Genomic DNA, 25,003 nt, shown 5'->3' with positions numbered 1-25,003 from the left:
ATAAGTTTCTTATTGTTATCTCATATTTTATGTGTATACCATGCTATTAGGATGAAGTTCTGATTTTTAGGAAATTATTTTTGCAAAGCAAATACATGGTGTATCAGAAATAGTGTATAGCATGGACAATGAGCAAAACTTCTGAAGATTTTCTGTCCCCAAATATCACATACAAAAAAGGGTATATGGGAAAATAATCCAGCAAGATAGTAAACTGTGTCAGTCAAATAGCATGCAAGTCTTCATTGTCTTTAGAGACGACAAGTAAAATTCACTGTGAGTTCTCAATTTAAGTTATAAATCTCAGTGGGGAGAAATACCATATTTCTTAGCTGTATAAAACAACACAATAATACACAATGCTCCTTCTGTCCCACATAATGACAATGTCCTCTGAAAAGGTGATGGCTGCTCATGGCCCCACTCACTGAAGAGCCTACTTAGACCCATGTCACTAATATGCAAGATTAGATGGGAAGAACAGTTATTAAAATAATGCCATCAACAAGTGTCAGTTGTGAATGCTGATTCTCAGTTTTCCCACTTTAAAAACTGTGTTTATGTAGTACATCTATAAATAAAATTAAATATAAATAAAAGCAGATCATCATGCTTCAAAAATGATTTCTATTTCAAAAATATTGTAAAAATATTGTTAATAACTTCCTTTTAAGTTATTGTAACCAAGCGTGTTTCCAGACTATGAGAACACAATGCAACTCTTAAGATGGAAACACTCTGTTTCTATGATGCATGTTACACATACATTGTTTGACATATGCTAATGTACCCTAAGGCCTCACTGATTCACAAGAAAGGGAACACTGACACTTTATAGGTCAAAGACCTGAACTTTTGCATGCATACATGAAAGCAGTAATTAGACCCTTCCCTTTCAAAAGGGTGTTTATATGCCAATCACCTTAAACAGTGTTTTTCCAGTTTCTAAGAACCATTAGAAGGACTTATTAAAACACCATTTTCGAGGCACCATCCCCAAACTGTTCATTTAGTAGGTCTGAGAAGGTCATGGCATTGCTTTTCTATTATTTTCCCAAGTACTGCTAGCTCCGGGACTCCACTTTCATGAGCCACGTGGCTGAGATTAGTGGTTTCTAATTGAGGATGACTTTTGTTCCCTAAGAGACATTTGTGGTTCCAATGGGAGAGGGTACATCTAAGGGCCAAGGATATTGTTAAACATCTTACAATGACAGGTCCAAAGCCCATGAAAAGGAATTATGCACTCTCTGAAGTCAGTAATGCCAAGGTTACGAGGCATGGTTCAAAATGCCTTTCAAACTCACAATGCACTTTCCTGATATTAATGTTCCACTCTGAACTGGTTAACAGCTCTTGCTTAGGTATATTTCACTCTCAGACCCATGGCAAGACTGGCACATTGGTCTTCTGACAGAGAACAGAGATGAGCAATCTAAACAATGGATCTCAGTGCTTCTGTTCAAGAATAGCCCATGTCATTTTTCTACTGGAATTTAATTTATCAAATCAAATTGCATGATCCATCCTAATTGTCTTGAGCCAGAAATATGGCACCCTCCTCACAGGGTGAAGACAGTAAATGTGGGCTAAATTCAATGAAACCAAGGAAGGAAGAAACTGTAGACAAATACTATAAACATTTTGGAAAGATATCCTAACAAAGGAAACACTGAACAGGGGTTGTCATTTTTTTGTATTTATTTAAAATTTTATAACAAGCTTGTAATTTCAGTAGTTTTGCTCCTGGAACAACTAGATGTAAATTTACCCTGACAACTGTAGGGAGCCCACTTACATCACTACAGGCATCCATCCCTGCTTTGTTGAGTGTGCATAACACAAGGCTATTTTTATTTATTTGGATTCACACAGAGAAATGCATGTTATACAAGGTGGAGGAAAAGCTTCTATGCAAAGAGAAGGAAAACAACCAACCCCAGAAATGCGACTTGTTGTAATTTTGTCAGTATGTAAAATAAAATACATCCACTGGAATAATAATAATGTAAAGAATGTTCTCAGGTCTTTAGAAAGCATTGCTTTCCTATTTGGCTATTTGAGTAGAAGAAGTAAGCTGATTTGAATCACCCAAGCTTGAGCTTCTTAGAATCTATGAACATCCAAGAAATGGGAAATTCTGGTGATCATTTACAAAGGCCTTAAATGCCAGATGTAAAGTGTTCATAACCATTACCTTATACTTTGGTTAAAACCTATATGCTTGGTTCTAAAATAATTTCCCAAGATCATCTACTTATTTTAATATTCCTTCTTAGGTAACAGGATAGTGTTTTTTTTAAATTATTAAATATATATTTTAGTTAAAGGTTAAAAACTGCATTGAAAAAATGTACACAGAGTATACACATGGGAGCAGAGAGTCTTATGCAAAAAGGAAAAAAATAAAGTTAAATGTGATCTTAAGTAGAAAGTACAATCTGAAACCATGCTACAATGTGATGAACATTTAATATCAATTACATCTTATCTTTTGGCACTTAAATAAATAGCCTCAGAGAATAAATTCTCCCTGTCAAAGGAGGTAAAAATACAAACAAAGCATAAGCAGTGAATGTACATGATACATTCTCCCAGAAATGTAATACCAAGATCATGACACGAATCTTAGAAGAAGTACTTTGAGTAATTAGCTGATTTATTCATTGCTGTGGACTGAATAACACATAATAATAATTCTCAGAACCACCATTATCAGATCAGGTAAAGGCCACAAGCCTCTCTCCAAAAGAGTATGATAAACACAAAGAAATTGGAGTGCTGTTTCCACAACTTTGGAGAATATTAAAAAGTTACAAAGGCTCTTCAATGGCAAAGTGAGGCCTCTCTCTTCTCATGCTTGTCTTCAAACCTAGATTTAATTATATTACATTTTTTCACAACCTTTTCTTTGGAGAAGTCATTGTAATCACCACCAGTAAGGTACTGCATCAAGGAAAATTTAAAAAGCAAAGCCTCCCTCTGAGCAAATTCCTCTGACCAGTTTACATTACAGGATGAACTAAGTTTGGTCCTTAGAAGTATTACAATTCTCACAGGCTGTACATCATGTGGTTAATGGAACAGAGATGGATTTGAAGTCTTTTTAATTAAGAGAAAAGGGATTTTCCTCCCCTGCAGAACATTATTAACCTTTACAGAGCAAGGGAGAAGGAGCTTCATACCTTATATTTAAAAAATTTAGTGATAATAGAATCAAAATTATTTTGTTTTTCCATCCAACTCTGCATTAGTTACATTCCTCATTGCAGAGACAAAATAGCAAACAAGAGAATAACTTAAGGATGACAAAGTGTAGTTTGGTTCTCAATTGGAAGCAGGCATTCCATCAGATGCCGTAGGTATGACAGCAGCTGGAGGAAACTGGTGACACAGATTTTGATAGTCAACTATAGAGAACAGGAAATAAATTTGACTATGAAACTGAAAGGCCTGGCCCTAGTAACCCATATCCTCTGGCAAGTCTCCACCTCCTCAAGGTCTTACAACCTCACTGAGTAGCACCACCAGTAGGGAACAAGTATTCAAACATGGCAGCCTCATGGGGAAGTGTCAACTTGCAAATCCATAAACCAGTCAGAGTTTTCACTGAGTGTTAATCACCCTCTATAACCATGAGTCCTATCAACCGGAGTGTCTTCCAAATTCCATTGTATCTCTTTTTTTTTTTTTTTTTCCTGCATGTTGGATACAGGGCTCTGTGGTGGTTTGAAAGAAAATGGCCTCCAAAGGGAGTGGCATTATTAGGAGGTGTGGTCTTTTTTGTTTGTTTGTTTGTTTGTTTGTTTTTCAAGACAGGGTTTCTCTGTGTAGCTTTGGAGCCTATCCTGGCACTCGTTCTGGAGACCAGGCTGGCCTAGAACTCACAGAGATCCGCCTGCCTCTGCCTCCCGAGTGCTGGGATTAAAGGCGTGTGCCACCAATGCCCGGCTAAGAGGTGTGGTCTTGTTAGAGGAAATGAGTCACTGTGAGGGCAGGCTTTGCGGATCCTTTCTCAAGTTTCATTCAGTGTGACACTCAGTCTACTTCTTGTTGCCTTCTGATAATGAATAGCTGTACCATGTCTTCCTGCAAACCACCATGCTCCCTGCCATGATGACAATGGACTGAACCTTTGAACTATAAGCTGCCACTTCAATTAAAACATTTTGTTGTAAGAGTTGTCATGGTCATGCTTTCTCCTCACTGCAATAGAAACCCCAAGGAATGGTCTTCCTCATAAAGGGTCCCATATGAATAATATTTGCATTTTACTAATTTCACAAACAGTAATTGGGAGGGACTTATGAACCAACAACAAACTGGGATACACCAGTTAATAAAATCAACAAAAACAGACATGGAAAGAAGGGGCTCTGTTCTAGATATCTGTTCAAAATAAAAGTTTTCTACTCTTTTTAACTATTTAGCACATTAGTATTTTGTTTGCAGAGTTTAAATTCAATTTATGGATGATCACTTGACAGAGAGATAGTATTCTCTCATTGAGTTATGTTACCAGAACAGCACTTTAGTTCTGATGGAATGGTGTATACAGTGTCATCAGTAGTTATTGAGCTTCTGAATTTCTGAGATTAAGCAAAATATCAAAACATCAAATATCGAGAAATATATCAAAAGCTTATTCCCACTTTCTGAGTGCAGAGAGCAAACAATTCACACAGGGTCAGTAACATAGTGCAATGGACTAGTCCTCAGGTGTTAGAGGATATATGGCATCACAAATGATTATAAGTCTCAGGCCTGAGCCACTAGAGGCTTTCATTACCATTCACCAAAATGGAGAAAATGCAAACAAAGGGTGTTTGAAGGTAGCTTTAGGGTTTGTTTTAAATATAGCATTTTGGAAGTCTCTGTGAGACATTTAAGTAGATATCTGTAAGAAATTGGACAGTTGAGTCAGGTTGAAAGGGAGAGGATGAGAGGAGAGAAATGTTTGTGAGCTATCACCATATGGGTCACATCCAAAGCCATGAGTTACTGTCGCTTACCAAGGGAGAATGTATAAAAAAGTTATTCAAAGAAAGCTGAATTGTTTCAATGATAAGAAATTAGGGTGAAAATGCATAATGAGTAAAGGTTACCAGGAAAGAACAAACTGAGGTTTGGGGAAAATCAATGGAATTTCAAGATCAAGCCAGAAACTTCCTTTTCTAAAGGGATTATCTCTAAGAGAGCAGATTCCTGGTCAGAGGTGAGTAAAATGAGCCATGAGGCATAATCCATGGATTTCACCAGGTTTCCAACAATGTCAACTTCAATTAACAGCAATTTCAGTGCAGACATGAAGTGAAAAGGCTAGTTAGAGTGACCTAGGGCAACAATGAGAAAGGATTAGCAGCTGGTGTGGAGGCTACTCAGTATAGGACAAAAGAACTAAATTATAGCTGTGTTGGAAGGCAAAGGGGAAGCTATTTGTGTTATATTGAAGTTAGAGATACATCATCACTTCATGGCCTAAAGAGATGGTTTGGTAAAGACGGGGTGTATTAGAATGTGAAAGAGAAGACAGTCTAAGGAAAGCAAAGGAAACAGGTACTAAGTAGATGTAAACACTCTGAGTGGGTAGACATGGAAGCAGAGTTCATGGACTTCCTTTGTCTGCATCCCATTCAGTAAAGTTGCATCAAGGTTAACAGTTAAAAAGACTGGGACAGGCAGTGTTGGAGTTTTGAGATGAAAGGGGTAATATTTTACTGAGAATCTGAGAGACTGAGCAGATTTGGAAACCATGTTTACTGGGGCTGTTGGAAAGTTATAAGGCTGAACTGATCAGTATAGGGTGAGTCACCTCAACCAGCATGTAGATTTCATCTTACTCATTCATCATTGATATGGACTAGGTGAGGAATTTAATAAAACTACACTGGTTGTTTTGATAAAATAAGAAAGGACAAAGGAATTAGGGATGTGTGGGGGATGGGAAGGACAACTCTTCCCTTACCAGAATTACTAAGCTGATCAAGAAGGAAGAAGACATACACAGTTTGTATGGGCAATAAGAAAACATGAGGTTCATAAACTGTAAATCCTAGCAGAATTATCGTGGAGTTAAGGGAACAGCGGGAAGAGTAGGAACAAAGGGAATGTCAAGCAGCAAGAATAGGATTTATGGAGCCGGAGAGATGGTTCAGTGGTTAAAGGACCAGGGTCCAACTACAGTTTCCGGTAGTGGTACACAGCAAGCTGTTACTTCAGTTCTAGAAGATCTGTCACTGTTTTCTGACCCCTGTGGGTACCAGGGACAGATACCATATACAGACATTCACAATGAACAATATATATATATTAAAAGAATAGTCAAAATGATGATGCCCAGGCCTAGGCACTGACTATGACAATGTGTAGCTCAGGAGTTTGTGAGACAAGGTACCTGGAAGAGGCTAAGTTCTTGGGGGAACCATTTATTCAAAGCCTTAAAATACCACAGATTAAGGAATGGGTTGCACTGGAAGGAGGAACAGTGATTAAGAAGGTAAAGCCAATTTTACCAGATAAACAATAAAAATGACATAATATCATGGGACTCAATTCAGCATCTATTTTCTGTTTACTTTCCTTCCTCAAATTTGTCACCCCTATTTCTACAAAACACCAATCCTTCTATTAAATCCATTACGTTATTACACTAATATCTGGTTTTTATTATATTTTCAAATATTCTATTAAAGAACCAGAACATTAACTAGAAATACTAATTACAAATATAAAAACTGGTTCAATGTAGACAGAATAAGAAGCTGTAAAATTAAATATGGATTATTTATTCCTTCAGAGCTACTCCATGATATATTACCTTCAGGAAACAGTGTCCCTTTGTGAAACAATGATTACAATTCAAATTCTACCCAAGTTTACTTCCAGCTATAGCCTGAAGCACTGCACTTCATAGTCATAATGCAGATGTTCATGCACATTTAATATTGCAATTGAAGCATCTTGACACCATGGTTTATAGATTATCTTGTCACAATACAGGACACAACATCAACTTGACATTTCTCTGTAATATCTGTGGTCTATAAATACATCACTGGATATCTTCATATCATAATTTATCCTCCCTCCCTGTAGTGGCCCTGTGCTATATTTGCCATCTGAAATCACAGATGCCTAATGGTATCAGTCATTTTCATTCCAAAAGTTACACCTGGAGTGTTGTTTTGTCATTTCTGTCACTACTCAGAGATAGGTATTTCAGAAAGGGCTCATGCTTGCTGAATTGGATTTTATGGCTATCAAAGTGTAGACATTTCTTAACCTCCCAAGTTGTGATTTTGTTACTTTTTTTGAGCTTTAAAATAGATTTAGAGGCCTTGAAGTAATACAGAAATGTTTAAAACTCAAATGTTCCTTAGTTTTTGCCTTTGGACTTGGCAGTGAACATATGAGGGCTAACCCAGAGATTTGGTGGAAAAAAGGACAATGAATGATACCTACTTGCAACCCTATCAAAATGTCTTAAATTCTCTCTCCAACTAATAACAGTATAGTTTTCTAAGAAACTGGGTCCTCATAAGGGAGTAAATATAAATATATAAATATATTATACATTATATAAATATATGTAATTATATGAAAGGCTTTCCATATAACCCTAGGCTTATCCGACTGGCTGGGAAAATACTCAACTCAATCAGAAAATCCCTTTTCATACAATTAAAAATCTGGTAATCGTATTTGGGAGAATTGGAATTTTTCTTATATCACCTACATTTATACAAGGAAACATCTTCTTAACTAGATTTTCTCCAAGATGTACAATGTAGAAATATTATAAACATCACATAACTAACTAAAGAACAGGATTGGGTTAGTAACAAACTTCACAGTTGTGCTTAATTTTTAGCATATCTCAAATCTCTGTACATATCCAACGAGCACCCTACTCACCTTAGATGTTTCCCTAGAGGGAAAATGACTTCAATAAAATTATGCTTTTAGGTTCTGAAAGAACCACCACTCATATCACACTTTTCAGAGTAACAAAGAGAACATCCTGAGCAGAATATTCAAATACGTGAGAAATGCTGCACCATGAAATATCCAGAATCCAGTTTTGCAAAAATCACTGGGCAAATATGACCTAAGAAAATGAACTTTCAAGGACATTACAAAAACTCTGAGCTTTGACTTCCCTGTTACTCAGCTGTGCACTTACCAGATATCTCTTCTAGGCACTGCTTAGCCGTCTTATTATATGAAGAGTCCATCTTTGTGGGGCTGGTACAGGAGTCAGCAGATGGTAAAGAGGTGCCTTCATTTTCTGAATGTGCTCTGAAGTTAACCGAGGAGACAGAGACAAACAACTGTGGTCACCAATAACTCATCAAAGTAGTTCTCTAGTGCAAGAAATCAATTCATTATGAATTTTCCATCAAGGTCAATAACCTTCCTGTGACTGGATGCTCCACAGATATTCCTCCATATGAGAGTTTTAGAACTTATTTTATATACATCACCAAAGTATGAGTAGGTGTTGACCCCAATCTCCTGATTTTTTTCTGCATCTGTAAACCTGTATCCATCGACAGTCATACCAAACCATTGAAACTCTCTTTAATGCCTACATTATAAAATGGATCCTAAAATATAATGCATAAGAATAAGTAGCAAATAGGAGGCAAATTATCACTGTAACTGTAATGTTTTAGTTACAAGGATTCTGGAACTTTGAGACAACCAGAAACAAATCCTTTCACTGATCTTTTACATGTTTATATTTCTGTGCATGTAATTAGTGCACTTGGTCTCTGAGGGTAACAAGCAGGGGTTTGTATATTGAAATGGAAAGTGTTCAACAAAGGAATCATGTACTCTTGATATTCCAGTCTTACCTCATGCAGTTCCTTTCCTCTATACACAGGTGAACATTTTAGGAATCTCTTGATACAGATTAAAAATTGTACACGTTTGATTCAAAAGCTCATGTTTGAGAAAGTCACAGTATGAACCACTGAGACACAGGAATCAAGCTGGCACAACATGGTGTGCTGCTGGACCATGTTTTTGGTATGAGATTCCTACTTGCCTTACTTAAAATTTCATTCACAGTACTGAGTCTCAAGCATTGCATGTCATCCATAATTATTTCTTGGTTTAAGAACATCTATAGAAATATTTATCAGTGAAGTCAATTTCAATATACCTTTGAGTCACTTTTGACTAACCTATTGTTTTTATCCTAAATATTGGCTTTGAGAAAAATACAATGTAAGCAATGATAATCAGAACTAGTTGACATTTGGCCATCACCTTGGGCAGGGAAGTATTCTCAGTACTTCAGAGGTAGAGACGAGAACATCCAGAGTCTAAAGCTAGCCAGGGATATACGGTGGGGCTGAAGTGGGGGGGGCTTAGTAGGAGCAGGGAGAGAAAGGATGGCAAAGGAAAGAGGGGAAGGAGAGTGGCTCAGTTTGGAAAGAGGGGAAAGGGAGTGGCTCAGTTTGTAAAGTGTGTACCACACAACCATTTATGTGGGTTTAGATCCCCAACACCCACATAAATACCTAGATGCACTGATATGTCTAAAATCCCAGAGCAAAGAAGGCAGAGGTAGGCATATCACTGGCGCTCACTGGTCAGCCAATACAGTTGAATTGGTGACCTCCATGTTCAGTTGGAAATCCTGTCTCAAAATATAAAATGGGTGGCAATCAAGTGCCTGAAATTAACCTCTCTGGCTTCCATATGGGAGCATCACATTACTCATGCACACAATGAACAAATGTGAATTTATGCCTCAGACATATATAATATCACAAGCGCACACACGTGTGCGCGCGCGCACACACACACACACACACACACACACACACACACACTCACATACACTCACACACACTATAATTGTTACTGAAATGGCAGGTATAAATATCATAAAGCTCATTATTTTTAAAGCAATCCTTTAAATCTATGATTCATCCTTCTATGGACGTGTCATATATGCCAAGCGAAACTCGAAAAAGAAACAAAGCAAGAATTTATATCTCAAGCCATGCTGACCTTCCACTAATGTCCAGCAGAGATGCCCTACTTTATTTGACCTTAAACAGTAGAGCAAATGTAAGAGAGAAAAGTGTCATTATTAAATTAACCCATTCTACACCATTGGGGCAGCAAAGACCTCAGTGGTGTTCACTTAACTGTCATATTCATCCTTAACTTCATTTGATATATTGTGGACATTTTGAATATCAGACCTTTCATTTCTTCAAGAAACAGTCCTTCATTTCTACAGCCAAAATTCTCCATTTTGCTTCCTAATGTCTAGCCATATGTTCAGTATATTGGTTTCCCTCAAATACTTGATAAGTGCATGAGTAACTTGCAACCAGCAGTAATAGTAAAGCAGTATTACTGGTGGATAAAGGATAAACAAGTAAGATTGAAACAATGCTGCATGCTTTTGGTTAGGGTATAATTTGGGGCTTACCATTAACTCAAATCATGTTATCAAGTAAATTTCAACTCATTCATCTGTAAAAAGCAATGAAAAGCGTGAGTCTTGCATGATAATTGTGAACTCAGTTACTAGTATGAGCAAAGACTTGGAGAGGCAATTTTCTGAGGCATATGGATTCTAGCCATCATTCCTAAAAGGGCTACCTATGACTTTCACAGCTTACTTTGATTCATCTTTACCCCCTGGGTTCCTGCTGTATACTGTGTGTCCCACTGTACTAACTTTGGAGTCCACTATGGCCTAGTCAAGACTAATCCCTTGGAAACACTGTATCTTGGTGACCTCTCAGGGTATTTTGTCTGAATAAAGAGGAAAATGTCCCCTCAACTTTTCTAAGACTTCTTATTACATGTTGAGCAAGTTTAAAAACTGAGTATAGATGCATGCTGGAGTCCCAGAAGAAGGCTGATTGACTGATGTCCAAGCAGTGTCAAATAGGCACCCTGCCTTGGCAAGCTGGCTTTGAGCCAAGATTGGTGTGAAATCCTGCAGGTTTAGTATTCAGAGATTCGTCTCTCAGAAGCTGTGTTACTTTCTGTGTTTACTGAAATGACTGTCTAAAGCTCAGTGCTAGTTGCTTCTCATTAGCTCAACACCAGCAGTTGTCATGGGAGGCAGACTAGGTGATCACAATACGTATAAAAATTCACAGGCTGTCCCTCTACTACAGTCTGTATGGAGCATGAGAAGATTTACAATGTCTTGAGAGGAGGGATTTTGCTTTTAGAAAGCATTTCTTAGTTGACTGTGAAGACCTTCCTCACCACATGAGACGAATGTTCAGTTCTGAGGCCTGTGCCTCTGTTGTCCCTCATCTGAGACACTTATAAAGTGTGTTCACATTTCTAATTGCCCAGTCTTAACTCAGGTGATTCCATTTGATTGTGTTATTTCAGGAGTACATACTTCTAGCTGATTTTCTTTTGGTCTTTTTAGTTTACAGCACAAGACAGTATTGTTCATTTTCAAGTCCTTTGGTGGATATGTCATGGCATTCTCAAAAAGAGTCATTTACAGCAGCAATTAGAAGGATATAGATTAATTATTAAAAGAAACATGAGACACTAAACTTCACATCATTTTCAAAAGAACTTAGAACTCCCTGGTTTTTGTTCACAAGTTCAGATCAGGCATGTTGATTCCATGTATTTTACAAAACTGCCATTTATCTAGCCCTTTTTAATTAGAAAAGTAGTAGAATTAGATTTTAACTCTGATCTACTGGGATGTAATCTATGCTCATCAGTGTTATTTTACCTTTTACTATAAATAGTCAAAGAAATAAGCCAAGTTTTTGGACAATTCTCAAATGTTCTCTATTCCTGTGACTATTATATATAATGGAATAAGAATATTTGGCTCTTGTTATGAAACAGTTTATGAAGATGTCAAAATCCACAGATACAATTTGGCAGACTGAATACTACAGGCCATCCTCTATTTTCCCACACAAATTGGCATGATGATGTTGCACATTACATGTATCTACTGAATCTATGACATGTAGCTTGGCAAATACTGTTTAGTTAATGTCCAGTTCTAGTTTTCCAGGTCTACAAAATGTTAACTTGTAGAACTAATAAATCTAAATCTCCACAATGATTAGCATAAAAATGAACCTCCATTTTATGTACTTTCTATGCAACAAGTATTGGTCAGGTATAATGTCTTTTCAACAACACTAAACTTAAACAAATTGTAGTTTCTAGCTGTCTGACCATTGGCCCAATGCTTAACCAATACTTGAACTATGCTACCTATAAATGGTGAACTAGCAATAACTACTTTGACAATTTTGCTGCATTTAAATGCCTCTGTACACTCAGTATTGCATTTCAAGTTCCCTTCACTAATAGACAGTTCAGTCTAAAAGAGACAATATTGAGTGTGACAACATCAACTGATCTATTCTAGATGTTATACTTTACTAGCCATTTAAGAAATTTGATAACACATATTAAGCACTATCACAATTGAAATTTTATGAAAGTGAGTACTTTTATATTGACCTAAATTTAACAGTGCATAATTTGTGATATAAATGCATATGTATATTCTTACCCAGTTAACTTAGTTTTGACCACTTAGAAAACTTAGAAGCACTAACATGGTCTAAAATATAATTCTCCATGAAAAGAAATTAGGGCTCATTAAATAACAGATGAAGATAATTTATGGAAAGTACAAGATGAGTAAAAAACACATTAAGCAACAAAGAAAGAGAGTCTCACAGAGTGGTAAGGCTTGTTAAAAGGGCATACAAAGTAGCTTGAAGGATCTCTCAGTGGCATAGTTAGGAAATTTAAACATGAAAGTAAATTATGGTGGCAATGGATTATAACCCATGAAATAAAATTGGATTCCATTAGTCATTACAATTTGGATGGATAAATAACAGAGAAACTGCTTTCTCAAAGCATGAAATAAACACATAAGAAAATGGAATTATGAAATAATCATCATTAGAATATAATTTTGATTCAGGCAAGAAACCTCAATGGGTGTTAACAGTTATGAGTAAATGGAGATAAATATTTTTCATAGAGTTTCAAAATATCTTCCTCTACAGATATTTATTAGATATAGTGGAATTAACTTTAAAATTAAAAACTATAGGAAATTTTGTCCTAAAGAAGCAGACTAATCTTATGCCACAAAATAGAAATTGTAGTCATATAATACAATACTTTTAGTGTAAGCAATGGGGTGAACATAGCATTATTTATGTGATACTGTAGAAAAATAAGTCCATTTGTCTAATGATGGGTAAATATCAGACAAACCCAGATAAAAGAAAATTATTGAAAATTGGCCTTAAAATACGGATGCTGTAAAAATAAAGGATAAACTGAAGACACTGAAGGTTGCTCTGAAGACATGACTACTGTGTGCAACATTAATTCTAAACTATTAAAAGTAGCATTTAGGGGCACAATTAATAAAATTAAAAGATATTTTAGGTACAGTAAATATAGTACATATATATAATACACAATATAATACACAAGGTATTAGCAATATTACTTTACATTTTCTACAAATTTATTTATTTTTCTGGAATATCAGAAAGTAAGATTCAAAAGCCCAATTCAGGAAAGGTTGCTTATTCCCTTCCATGCTTAGAGAGTGCCAACCTACAGCAGGATTCAATACAATAGTCTATCTTCCAGCAGCATCTGTGCATTTTCATCTTTAAAACACTGCAGTGTGAGGGCCTTTAAACTACTCCCCAATGCACATAAATATATCCAGCCCAGCAAAAGACAGGCTTCCAAGGCAAGAATTCAATAATCTTTAGTTTGTGTTGATGACCAATTATGCCCAGTTCCCATAAATCTACAGCTGCAGTACACTCTGCAGAGGTTGCTTGAGGGTGTGCAATGCTTCATCTGAAAGATGGTTGTAAGTTCCATATTTCAGTCTTTGTAAACTCCAGCTCCTCCTACTCGATTTATTGTTTAACAAATAACCTAAGCTTCAAACCCTGTGAGTGAGCACTTTAGAAACTAATGTCTTTCAGAGTATAGCATATACAAATGACAATTTCCCATGTCACTTCCTTGGTAAATCTCAACTGTACAAAACTTATGACCCAAATCTCTGCTAGCAGTCTATGATGCTGTTTGAGAAGTGGTATAATCTTACACCAAAGGGAAGAAAATGCTTAAAGTAACATTTCATTAACCTGATTTTACAAATACAGAGAGTTACAGAGGGATGCAATTTATATTTAATTACTAAATTTACAACGCTCAGTGATTTTCTTTTCTTCATTAGTCATGTTTTACCAGCTAGGGATATTTTTCTCATCTGTGAATTTCTCAGGCAGGTCCCTCCTCAACTCTTTTGCTTGTAGGGGCCTGCACTATATTTAACATATTATTTTATTGGCATTTGCTATAAATGGACAGAAAAAGAAAAGAAAGTAGAGTTCAAAACAGCAGGTTATGGGAAAGGAATAGACAAAGAATGACAGATAGGAATGACTTTTTTTTTTAGATATTTTAAGGAGACAACAGGTTAGTATTGAAACCCCCATGAAGGAAACCAATTTTTACTAATGATAATTAAAGGCAGAACTCAAGAACAAAGAGAAATGAATCCTATAGTGAAAGGCTAGGATAAGTGGAACTTCCTATACACATCATAAGATAAGTACTCTGAAGGTCAGCAAGTGGCTTCTTCATAGACATTTAACCTAGTTTATCCTCCAAGAAGTCCCTTTTATATCATAAAGCATTTCATTTGTATGAAAATGTTGCTGTAGGCTCATATATTTGCATGCTTAGTGTCCCATTGATTAAATGCTATGGAAGGACTAGAAGATGTGTCCTTGTTGGGGGAGATATGCTACTGGGCATGGATTGAAAGTATCAAAAACCCATTCCATGCCATGCCAAGTCTTTCTTTCTCAGCTTGCTACCTGACAATCAGGATATGAAGCTCTCAGCTATTGATACCATAGCTGTGTGTACCATGCCTGTGTGTACCTTACCACGAAAGTGAACTAACCTTCAACAACTGTAAGCAAGTCTCAAAATTAAGTGCTTTTGCTTTGTTGCTTTTTTTATGTTGCCTATGTTATGGTGTCTCCTCACAGCAATAACAGAGTAAGTAAGACAAGGGAAAGAAACAGTAATTTCCCCAAAACACTGAAACAGACAGTGGAGGTCCAATTCATGAAGTTTGAGAGCAGTGGTTCACCTGCATACCAGATATTTACATTATGATTGATAACAGTAGCAAAATTACAGTTGTGAAGAAGCAACAAAATAAATTTTATGACTGCAGTTCACCACATGAGGAATGGTATTAAAGGGTTGTAGCATTAGGAAGATTGAGAACCCCTGTTTTAGAGGCAAAGGAAGACTCTACCAGGAACTAGGTTAGAGACCATCCCTCATATATTTTGAACAAAAATCTGCCTTAATTTTGCCCATGACCTGAAAATTTAAGTGTTGTTAATCTCAGTTGCCAACCTAATGAGATCTAGAATCACTTCAGAAATGGGATTCTGGGCATGCTTATGAATGGTTATCTTGATTAGGATAATTAGGAGGAAAGAGCCATCTACTCTATGTAGTTCTATAACTTGGCTGTATTTTGGTTTCTATCAAAAGGGGGAACATGAGCCGAGCTGCTCCTTGACTTTGGATTCACAGTGAGCAGCTACCTTAAGTTCCTCCCATTTTTACTTCCTCAATAAGATAGATTGTAGCCTTGAACTCTGAGCCAGAATGAATCCTTTCTCCCCCAGGTTTCTTTTGTAAGTCTACAATTATCAAAGCAAGAGGAAGGGAAATGGAGGTAATGTGAACACTACATACCTTTCTGATTCTAGGTAATTGTGGTTACTTCTCTGATTCTGAGAGCTAAAAGTATTTTTCCTCTTTTCATGAGGTTGTAATGCTGAGGCCTAGGGATTTTTTTTCACTTCTTGCTGAACAATATAATATACTTAGTCTGTTTCTTGTCTAATGTATCTGGGACAATGGAAGGTGAATAAAATATGAGATATGCAAGGTTTATCCTATCCTACATTCCCTCAATAATAGAAGGTTTTTCTGTCAGATTTATATGTGACAGATTACTTTCTAGAATATCCAAAGAAATAAAAAATAAAACATGAAGAAACAAACAGCCCAACCAAATTTAAAAAAAAATAGGTGGTGGGAGAAAAGACAGTTCTCAAATGAGGTAAACAGATAGCTAAGAAATAACTTTTCAATATGCAACATAATTATCCATCATGGAAAAGTAAATTACAAATAGTATTGGATTCCATCTTACCCTAGTCAGAATAGCTGCTGTCGGGATAATAAGATCCTGATGAGATTGTAGGGCAAGAACCACTGTGGTGGGGATGTAAAAACTATATGGCCACTGTGGATATCAGCATGGAGATGTCTCAAAAATTGTCATATGACCCTTGTATACCACTCCTTGGCATAAACCTAAAAGACTCTATCTTACTACACAGCTACTTGTTCACTAATATTCATTCATTCTATATTTGTGATAGATAAATGGGGTCAGTCTAGCTGCCCATGAACTGATAATAACATTATGATATGTATACACAATGAACTTTTATTCAAGTATAAAGATAACCAAAATCATGAGTTTTAAAAGACAAAAGTTTGCTTGCTATAAGCTTACAGTACATATGCAGGCCACCAAAGACCTGTAAGATAACTGCATAAGTAAAGGAAATAGCAAAAAATAACAAGAGCTAGGGGGAATATGAGATACAAATACTGGCTAGGACATAGTGGATGTTCTCAAGAGTACATGGCCAACATGGTCTCTGCAAAGAAATTGCCTATAGGTGGAGATGAGTTACAGCTTACAATGATTTGGAAGATAGTCTCCAGAGGCAGAGAGGATGTTTGTGAAGGCTCTTGAGCAGAATTAATTAGTTTGTATTACAGAATGACTGCTGCATTACAATGTGCTAGGGGGATATATGAATATGCCTTGAATGATATCTAGAAAGCTATTGTAGTACTTTATAGGGCAGAGTTAAGTTTTGAATTTTATTTGGGAAGATTAAGAGAAACCCAATAGATGGTTACATATGACGGATGGGATACGTATTCTCCACTTACAAAGTTTATCATAGCTTGACAACAGTGATTTAAAAAATACATCAAATACAGCTGCCTTACTGAACATCAGTCATTGCAGCTGTGGGTATACTGTACATTGTTGCCCATTCACCAAGGAGATCTCACAGCTAACTGGGAGATGCAGCTTCTGGCTAAGGCCGAGCAGCAATGAAAGCATCTTTCTGCATATCCCCAATTCAAGAAAGAATCAAAACCGGGACAGCAAACTACACTTTCCGCTGTGTGGCATATCACTTTTACGTCAATATCATGTCAAAAAATGAGATAAATTATCACAAACCAAGGATCTCTCTATATGTTACATTTGCAAAATTGTTGGCAGTATGAAGATGTGACTGCAAAGAACCTGGAAGTAAGAGTGGAGAGACTCACTGGAGATTTAGTGAGAAATGGAAATTTGAAGAAATGTCTGACTCAGGTTGTGTTTTGAAAGAATTGATGGGACTAGCTAAAAGCTGGATACTTTCTGGGCAAGTGATTAAGAGAACACAATATGAATTTTTCTGCCCCATTTGTTTTCTTTAGTCTCTTAAACCACAAAGGGTGTGAATCTATTATGTGTGTCTCGGTGGTTATTATTGTTTTTAGAATGTATATGTCATTTCATAGTTTATTCCTTTGCTCCTTTTAACCTGGATTGTGAAATCACCAAATACCAGATTTAGACACCTGATAAGAATCAAACTTTTCCTTTAATCTCACTTCTTACTTTAACCTCTCTGTTAGACATTAATTGGCTATACTTGCTTTTAAAATTTTTAAAAAGAACTTTCTTCAATATAAATTCTAATACAATGCACTTTTGTATCAGCAATGTCTCATGTATTTCATTATATTCTTATCACATCCCCTACCTTTGTATCAGTACTGCAATTCACCTAAAGAGTGAAGGATGGGTATATGAAAAGTATGTGATGACTCCCCTTTGTCTCCCTTCTGTCAAATGTCTTACCATCTCATAGATGTTTCTGTGGACAAGTTAACACTTATTAAGGCAGTCTATTCCAATTTCAAAAAGCTGTGATTGTTAAGAACCTCTTCTGTTGAACTTTACTATCTTCTCTTAAATTCTTCACCTTTTAAATGTTAGTCATTTCTACTCATTAAGTAAGGATCACAATTAATTTATAATACTCATTACTTTGCAGGGAGAATTGAGTAACAAAAATGATGTAAAATATGTTGTACTGTATTAGCTGTTAGATTGTATGAAACCCTTTAACTATCATAACCTAACATTGTACTTATGGGACTCTGGATATACAGTTGGTTAGGAAAAAATTATGAAGCACATACTAGTATTGGACTAGGGATGGCAATTAAGGAAGTGTCCTGGTATGAATTTGTAAACTTGACAGAAGCCACAGCCATTTGGGAAGAAAGTACCTCGGAGAGAAAATGTACCTTCCAAGTTGGGCTATGGGCAAGCCTGTGAGGATTTTTCTTGATTAATGATCTATTTGGGAGGCCCCATCACATGGGGCAAGTGCCATTTATTCACAGGAGGTCCTGAGTTATGTAGGAAAGCAGGCTAAGCAAGACATGAGGAGCTAGCCAGTAAAAAATGTTCATCCATGGTTTGTGCTTTAATTCTTGCCTCCAGGTTCCTAACCTCCTTGATTCTCTGTTCTGAATTTCTCCGTGACAGACAATCACCTGGAAGTGAAAAATGAAATAAACCCATTCCTCTCCAAGTTGGTTTTGGCCATGGTGTTTTATCATAGCAAAATTAACCTAACTAAAATACTATGAAAGACCCATGTAAGGCTGAAAAAAGGAAAATAAATTACCATGTGCCCAATAATCTTCTAATTCTGTGTAGGTTACTTAAGTACATTTAAATATTATATGTGTATATGTTCATATGCAAAATATATATTATGTTAATTTGTACTAGTCAACAACAATTTACAATTTCTTTTTTGTTTGTTTGTTTTTTTCGAGACAGGGTTTCTCTGTGTAGCTTTGGAGCCTATCTTGGCACTCGCTCTGGAGACCAGGCTGGCCTCGAACTCACAGTGATCCACCTGCCTCTGCCTTCCAAGTGCTGGGATTAAAGGCATGCACCACCAACAAACACCCAGCCACAATTTCTTATTATAAATGACTTTTTTTGAGATTGTATTCTTTTCTGGGCCATTCTGGGCCATTCTGGGCCATGGCCAGGCAGTCGCCTATCTTCCCATCTAAGTTGTGGGATTCACAGGTCTACACCACCATGCCCCATCTATGAGTGAGTTCTGATTGAGAAGTTTGCAAATGTCTTACTGGAATTTTCCTAGTCTGAATTTCCTGATAATAATTCCATTCTTTCCACATTGCAGAAAGAACTGACAATCAGAGGACAGCATGTCCTCCCATTCAGGCTCACTGAAGACAAAATGTGTGCAGTCAGTCAGAATTTGTTTCACAGGCAAATTCTTGCAGACTCCATAATTTTCTGAGGTCATTACTATTCTGAATCTACATGACTGCTTCTATATTTCTGATAAATAGGAATACTAGCACATTACATCCTTGTGAATTTGGGATGAAGTTTAAATCAGGAAATGGCTATCAATCTTACAAAATGGAGGATTTCAGTAAGTCACCATGGGCATATGATAACAGATGATATTTAAAAGGTGATACTGCTATTATAAAGTCATAAATCATGAGTATTACCATCTCAAATAATTAACAACTCCTATGAAACTTGTCAGGGTTCTTTCTTAAAGGGTTCTTACATGAGCAGAGATAGAATGAGGAAAGGTATGTGGTTCCACACTCAAAATGCCACGAATCAAAAATATAAACCTTAAAAATAAAAAAAATAAAAAATATAAACCTTTTACTCATGGTGGGAAAGCATGTACCTTGAAAACTCTGTCTTTAGAGGACATAATGTCATCATTGATAAAATTGTGTGATAATGTTTCATAGTTGTGTCATATTTAGAGTATTATGCAATGTATTTTGTTAGTTTTATTTATTTATATTATTGACAATATCCTAAGCACTATTATTGTCATTAATGATGATTATTTTACATGGACTTGCTTCCTTAAATCTTTTAAAACAACTATTTGTTATCAATCACTGAATGATTTGGAGAAGACTGTGTAAGACATGGCAAATGCTAAATACCAGCCCAATCCTGAAAAGTGATGTGAAGTAGGTTCAACTATTTCATCTCCATGTTATAGACAGGAAAATTGATGTTCAAAATCCTTAAGTACATTACTAGAAGTCACATGACCAATCATTGTTGGCAAGCAATTACTGTGGCTATAAGGGCCATTGTCTCAAGAACTCTAGCATGTTTCTAAACAGTAATGCAAGACTCTGCCTACTCTCTGTACTCCTTCCTAGTAAGTGACCTATATCACCCCATATCTCTAACACTCACTTTCAACGGAGAAATGAAAACTTTGAGGTGTATGGAGCATCAGTTTGCATGACACAGCGTACCCACAAGTGCTACCTGCTAAACTGCAAGCAGACAAATTGAAATTGCAAAATGCTTTACAACAGAATATTATTCAAGCATAAAGAAGGAGAAATCCTGTCAATTGAGAAAACAGGGATGTATCTAGAGGAGAAGAAGGTAAGTAAAATAAGCCAGGCACAGAAAAAAGAACACTGTCTTTCTTACATTTGAGATGTAAAAATGAAAAAATAACTCATCTCACAGAAATAGAGAGTAGTCATGTATTAGTGGTAATGATTGTGGGAAGGGTACTTTTGGGGATTGTTGCTCAGAGACACAGAATTTCTTTCTGAGAGGAGAAATAAGTTTAGGAGACCTAAGGTTTAATATAAAAGAGTGATTACATGTGACAGTAATAGATTGCCTGCAAAATACTGTTGAGGGAATATGAAGTATACTCACGACACAGTGATAACTATGTGCAAAAGCGCATATGTTAATTATCTAAACTTAATCATTCCATCTGCAGCAGGACCCTGTACATGGAAATGTATGTGATTTTAAAAATTAACGAATTATGAACAAAAAATTTTGCGTGGTATATAGGTAAATTCAATAGCGGTATAGTTATCTGGAATGTTAATGAAGATTAAATGTGCTGAATCAAAAACATTATATTTTCTAATGCAATCCACTAAATTTTCATTTGCTGAATGCTTCATTACAAATAAACAAGCAAAAACAAGCCTGCAGTCACTTGCAGAAATAAGCTGATGAATAGGTAAGTATAGATATTCATTTTCATTGGCATTCATATTGGATTTAAAAATGATAGATATCTTTGCACACTATATTTGAAATTCACAGATGTGCTAAATATGATATATTTAAAGCTTCATGCTTTTCTTATATCCTTGAATTGTGGATTTTGACTTGGTCATCTTAATTTTTGTTAGCCAGTTGGGGACTTTGGAGCTAGAAAAAATAGACCCTCTTAGGTACAAAGGCATAGATGCCCTGTCACTAAGGTCAGCACAATTTGACCAGAGGTACTTACTGGGGATGTTGCAAGTCCCACAAATCAAATGCAACAATTAAGAATTTTGCTTTAATCAGTATGAAAAGTCTCGGGGAAAACTATTTAGTTTCTCTCAAAGGAAAAAAATTAACATTTAGGATTCTTGGCTTTATTTTTTAAAAGCCACAATTCAATACACTAATAAAATATTTCACTACAGTTCTGACACCATGATAATTATAGCAAGCCTTGCTTCCTCTTCTTAAAATTTCTTACCTGTTCTAAATCTGACAACCTGCCAAAAGGATGGGACCAAGAAGACATTATTCTTCCCATGGTCAGGTCTTTACTAAGTAGACAGTGAATTAAATTAGACTCAAACCAGTGACTGACAGAGCTTTAATTGATGAGGCCAGTCCCCAGAGAGGAAAAATGGGCTACTTTGGTAACCGTGCAGTAGTCTGCATATTTTTAGATATAATATACAATTGTGTGTTTAATGTATTCAGTGTAGGATGAATGCACAAAATATAAAGGAGCAAATGTTAATATACTAGTCATATATTAGCTATTTTTATCTACAAACCTACTTTGTAAATGGTATACTTACAAAAACAGTGATTTATGCTATACTGTATATAGAATAAATATATTAATTACCTGTTATTATTTTAATCTCTACTATCAGTTGAAGGGAATGAGAGGAGGAAATTTTAAGCAATTTGTCTAAAGCCATGAAGCTGGTAAATGGTACAGCAGTTGGGGGGGTGGTTCAGTACGCATGTGCATGCTCTTGAGGCCAGCCTCATTAACCATCATGATATACTTTATCCACACATGACAACAAAAATTTGACTGTCAGCACCTTCTGTTCAACAACTGTTTTAAGGGACAGAGTATACTAATGACAGCTCCCAGGTGCCAGAGGTAACAGGGTAGTATGAAGAAGAACTGGACATGAGAAAGTCATGGCATCTCAATTCCATCTTGTTCTGGACAAGATGTGGGTTAATTTTTGTAGGCCTTGGTTTCTGAGCAAATAGCACCTGACACATGAGAATGTTTCCCCAGACTAAGCTGTTGTACAGAATTCTAGTTCTGTTGCTTCAAAGAGAAACATCCTCAAACGGTCATTTAACTTAATATTACACATCTAACTACATAGATCTGTGAACACAGGGCTATAGAGGCCATCTCACCTGTAAATGAAAGGAGCCACCGTGGCTGTGTTGGGATGACTGTGCTGCTGTTGCTGGGGGAGCTGGACAGCTCCATTGCCAGTGCTCTGTCCACTGCTGTGTGCCACCTGCATAGCACAGGAGCTAGAGGGAGATGCATGGCCAGCTTCCCTCCCCTCCTGAGGAGCAGAGAGGCCTTGTGTGCTTGCTTTCTCCGAGGTGATGGGCTTGGGGAAGGCCTGAGAAGGGCTTCCCTTGGTAGTCCTGAATTTCTCAGACTCTTTGCTTGCTGCACTGCCAGGTGAAATAGTTTGCTTTGCCGTGGGTACCTTAGAGCCTGGCTTTGGAATCCCACTGGATGATGGAATTAAGCTTTCTTTCTTGGCTGCCGCAGTCTTGCTGCCCTTTGGGATCAAGCTTGCGATTTTAGAAGTCTTTTTAGGAGCTGTCTCTGTCACCTGGTCCTTCTCTTCCTTTCCCGACTTTTCGGTGCAGGCTTTATTTTTGTCCCTGCTCTTGTCTTCCTTTTCTTTCGGCTGCAACAAAGACTTTTTATTGCTGAAATTTTTGCTTCCTGCTTTTGGAGGAGCCAATTTAGGTGACACTTTGGGACTGCTGTTTGTTGAGCCGCCGCTATTCAGACCACTATTAAAACCTTCCATTTCTCCAGATTCAGAGCAGGCATCGTCATCCTTCCCACCATCACTAGGTCCTGAACTGGGAGACTGAGGGGGACGCAATGCAGTCCGGGCGTTAACCAGCTTGAATTTTTCAAGCATAGATTTCTGTCCCGAGGGAGCACTTTTGACCCCTTCTGTGACAGGGGGCTTCAGTCTGTCTGAAGATGGAGTGGGGGAGGTGGCTGGGCTCGACTGCTTCACTGTCAGCATGGTGGAAGTGGCACTGTGCTTGACATTCATGGACTTGCTGCGCCAGGGCTTGCTGGCACTTGGGGAAGGGATGGCAGAGGCTGGGGGTTGCCCAGATGTACTGGGAGGCTGTGTATTTCCATTAATACCTGAAGATGGTTGAGGTCCTTTAGAAGAATCTGTACACAATTAAGAAAAAAAATGAGAAAGATTGATTTGTCTTGGTCACTTATTAAACATTACACATTGCTTTGCTTCCTTAAAAAATAGGTATCCATGTGTTTGTGTGTGGGCATATGCACACACACACACACACACACACACACACACACACACACACACACACACACACACGAGTGAAGTTATTGGCAGAGGCCAGAAGAGGGCATCGTAGTCCCCGGAGTCACAGGTGGTTGTGAACTAGCCAAGGACCTGGGATCAGACTCATGTCTTTTCAAGAGTGTTATAAACTCTTTGCTGTAGAGCATCTCTCCAGCTCCACTTATTTCTTAACTATAGACACACATTTATTCTGAACTGAAAAGCAACATATTATGTAGCATTAATTACTTCTGCAATGTGATTTTCTATGTGTTTTATATACTATTTGGAAGGTGTGGACACCAGAAAGAAAATTCAACACCTAATCAAGTTACTTTATAAATTCAGATTTATTTATTTATTATGTATACAGCATCTGTCTTATGCCCACAGGCCAGAAGAGGGTGCCAGATTTCATTACAGATGGTTGTGAACCACCATGTAGTTGCTTGGAATTGAACTCAGGTCCTTTGGAAGAATAGCCAGTGCTCTTAACCTCTTAACCTCTGAGCCATCTCTCCAGCTCCCTACTCAAGTTACTCTTACCAAATGAAATCTATCAGTCCTCAGTATTTATGTATTTGAAGATAAATAAAATAATATCCCTCCCCTAAGAAACTCTCTGTTTTCCAATCACCACTATAGATCATTCTCATAAGTGAATATTCTACATTGCTTATGAAATGGAGAGATTTTAAGTTATAAGGATATCTACTACTTGTTACATGACTAAATATGAATAATGATGTAGCCTTTTAATTTAACTATATTTATTAACAAAACTAACCACTAAAATTATATTGTGTGTGTGTGTGTGTGTGTGTGTGTGTGTGTGTGTGTGTCTGTCTGTCTGTCTGTCTGTCTGTCTGTCTGTCTGTGGTACTAACACTGAACACAAGATCTTGTGTATGTGAAGTCTGCATTGGTTAGGGCAAACAATTTAAGAATACATTTCTATTTTAATCTTTGTGAGCATGTGTGTGTGTGTGTGTGTGTGTGTGTGTGTGTGTGTGTGTGTGTGTGTGTGTTGTACCCCCACAGGTACCTTTACCTTTTAATTTGTTCTGAGACAGGATCTTTCTTAATGTTTCTG

General features: G+C 36.9%; 1 protein-coding gene across 7 annotated transcripts in view; it reads right to left on the bottom strand.

The window, feature by feature from the left end:
- Positions 1-25,003, bottom strand: part of Nav3 (neuron navigator 3) — a 219,292-nt gene that overhangs the window by 139,937 nt on the left and 54,352 nt on the right. For all 7 annotated transcript variants that reach the window (XR_004772196.1, XM_027392445.2, XM_027392446.2 and 4 more), the window contains 2 exons: positions 22,742-23,768; positions 8,183-8,298 (listed from right to left, as the gene is read on the bottom strand). Coding sequence is in view for 6 of the 7 variants with exons in the window: in XM_027392445.2 (XP_027248246.1) it covers positions 8,183-8,298; positions 22,742-23,768 (1,143 nt within the window). In the remaining variant the exon portion in view is untranslated. The remainder of the gene's footprint in view (positions 1-8,182; positions 8,299-22,741; positions 23,769-25,003) is intronic.

This window comes from Cricetulus griseus (genome assembly GCF_003668045.3).
Source record: "Cricetulus griseus strain 17A/GY chromosome 1 unlocalized genomic scaffold, alternate assembly CriGri-PICRH-1.0 chr1_0, whole genome shotgun sequence".
NCBI classification, from domain to species: Eukaryota; Metazoa; Chordata; class Mammalia; order Rodentia; family Cricetidae; genus Cricetulus; species Cricetulus griseus.
Note: the sequence above shows the minus strand (reverse complement) of the source record. Positions and strands in the feature narration are given on the sequence as shown.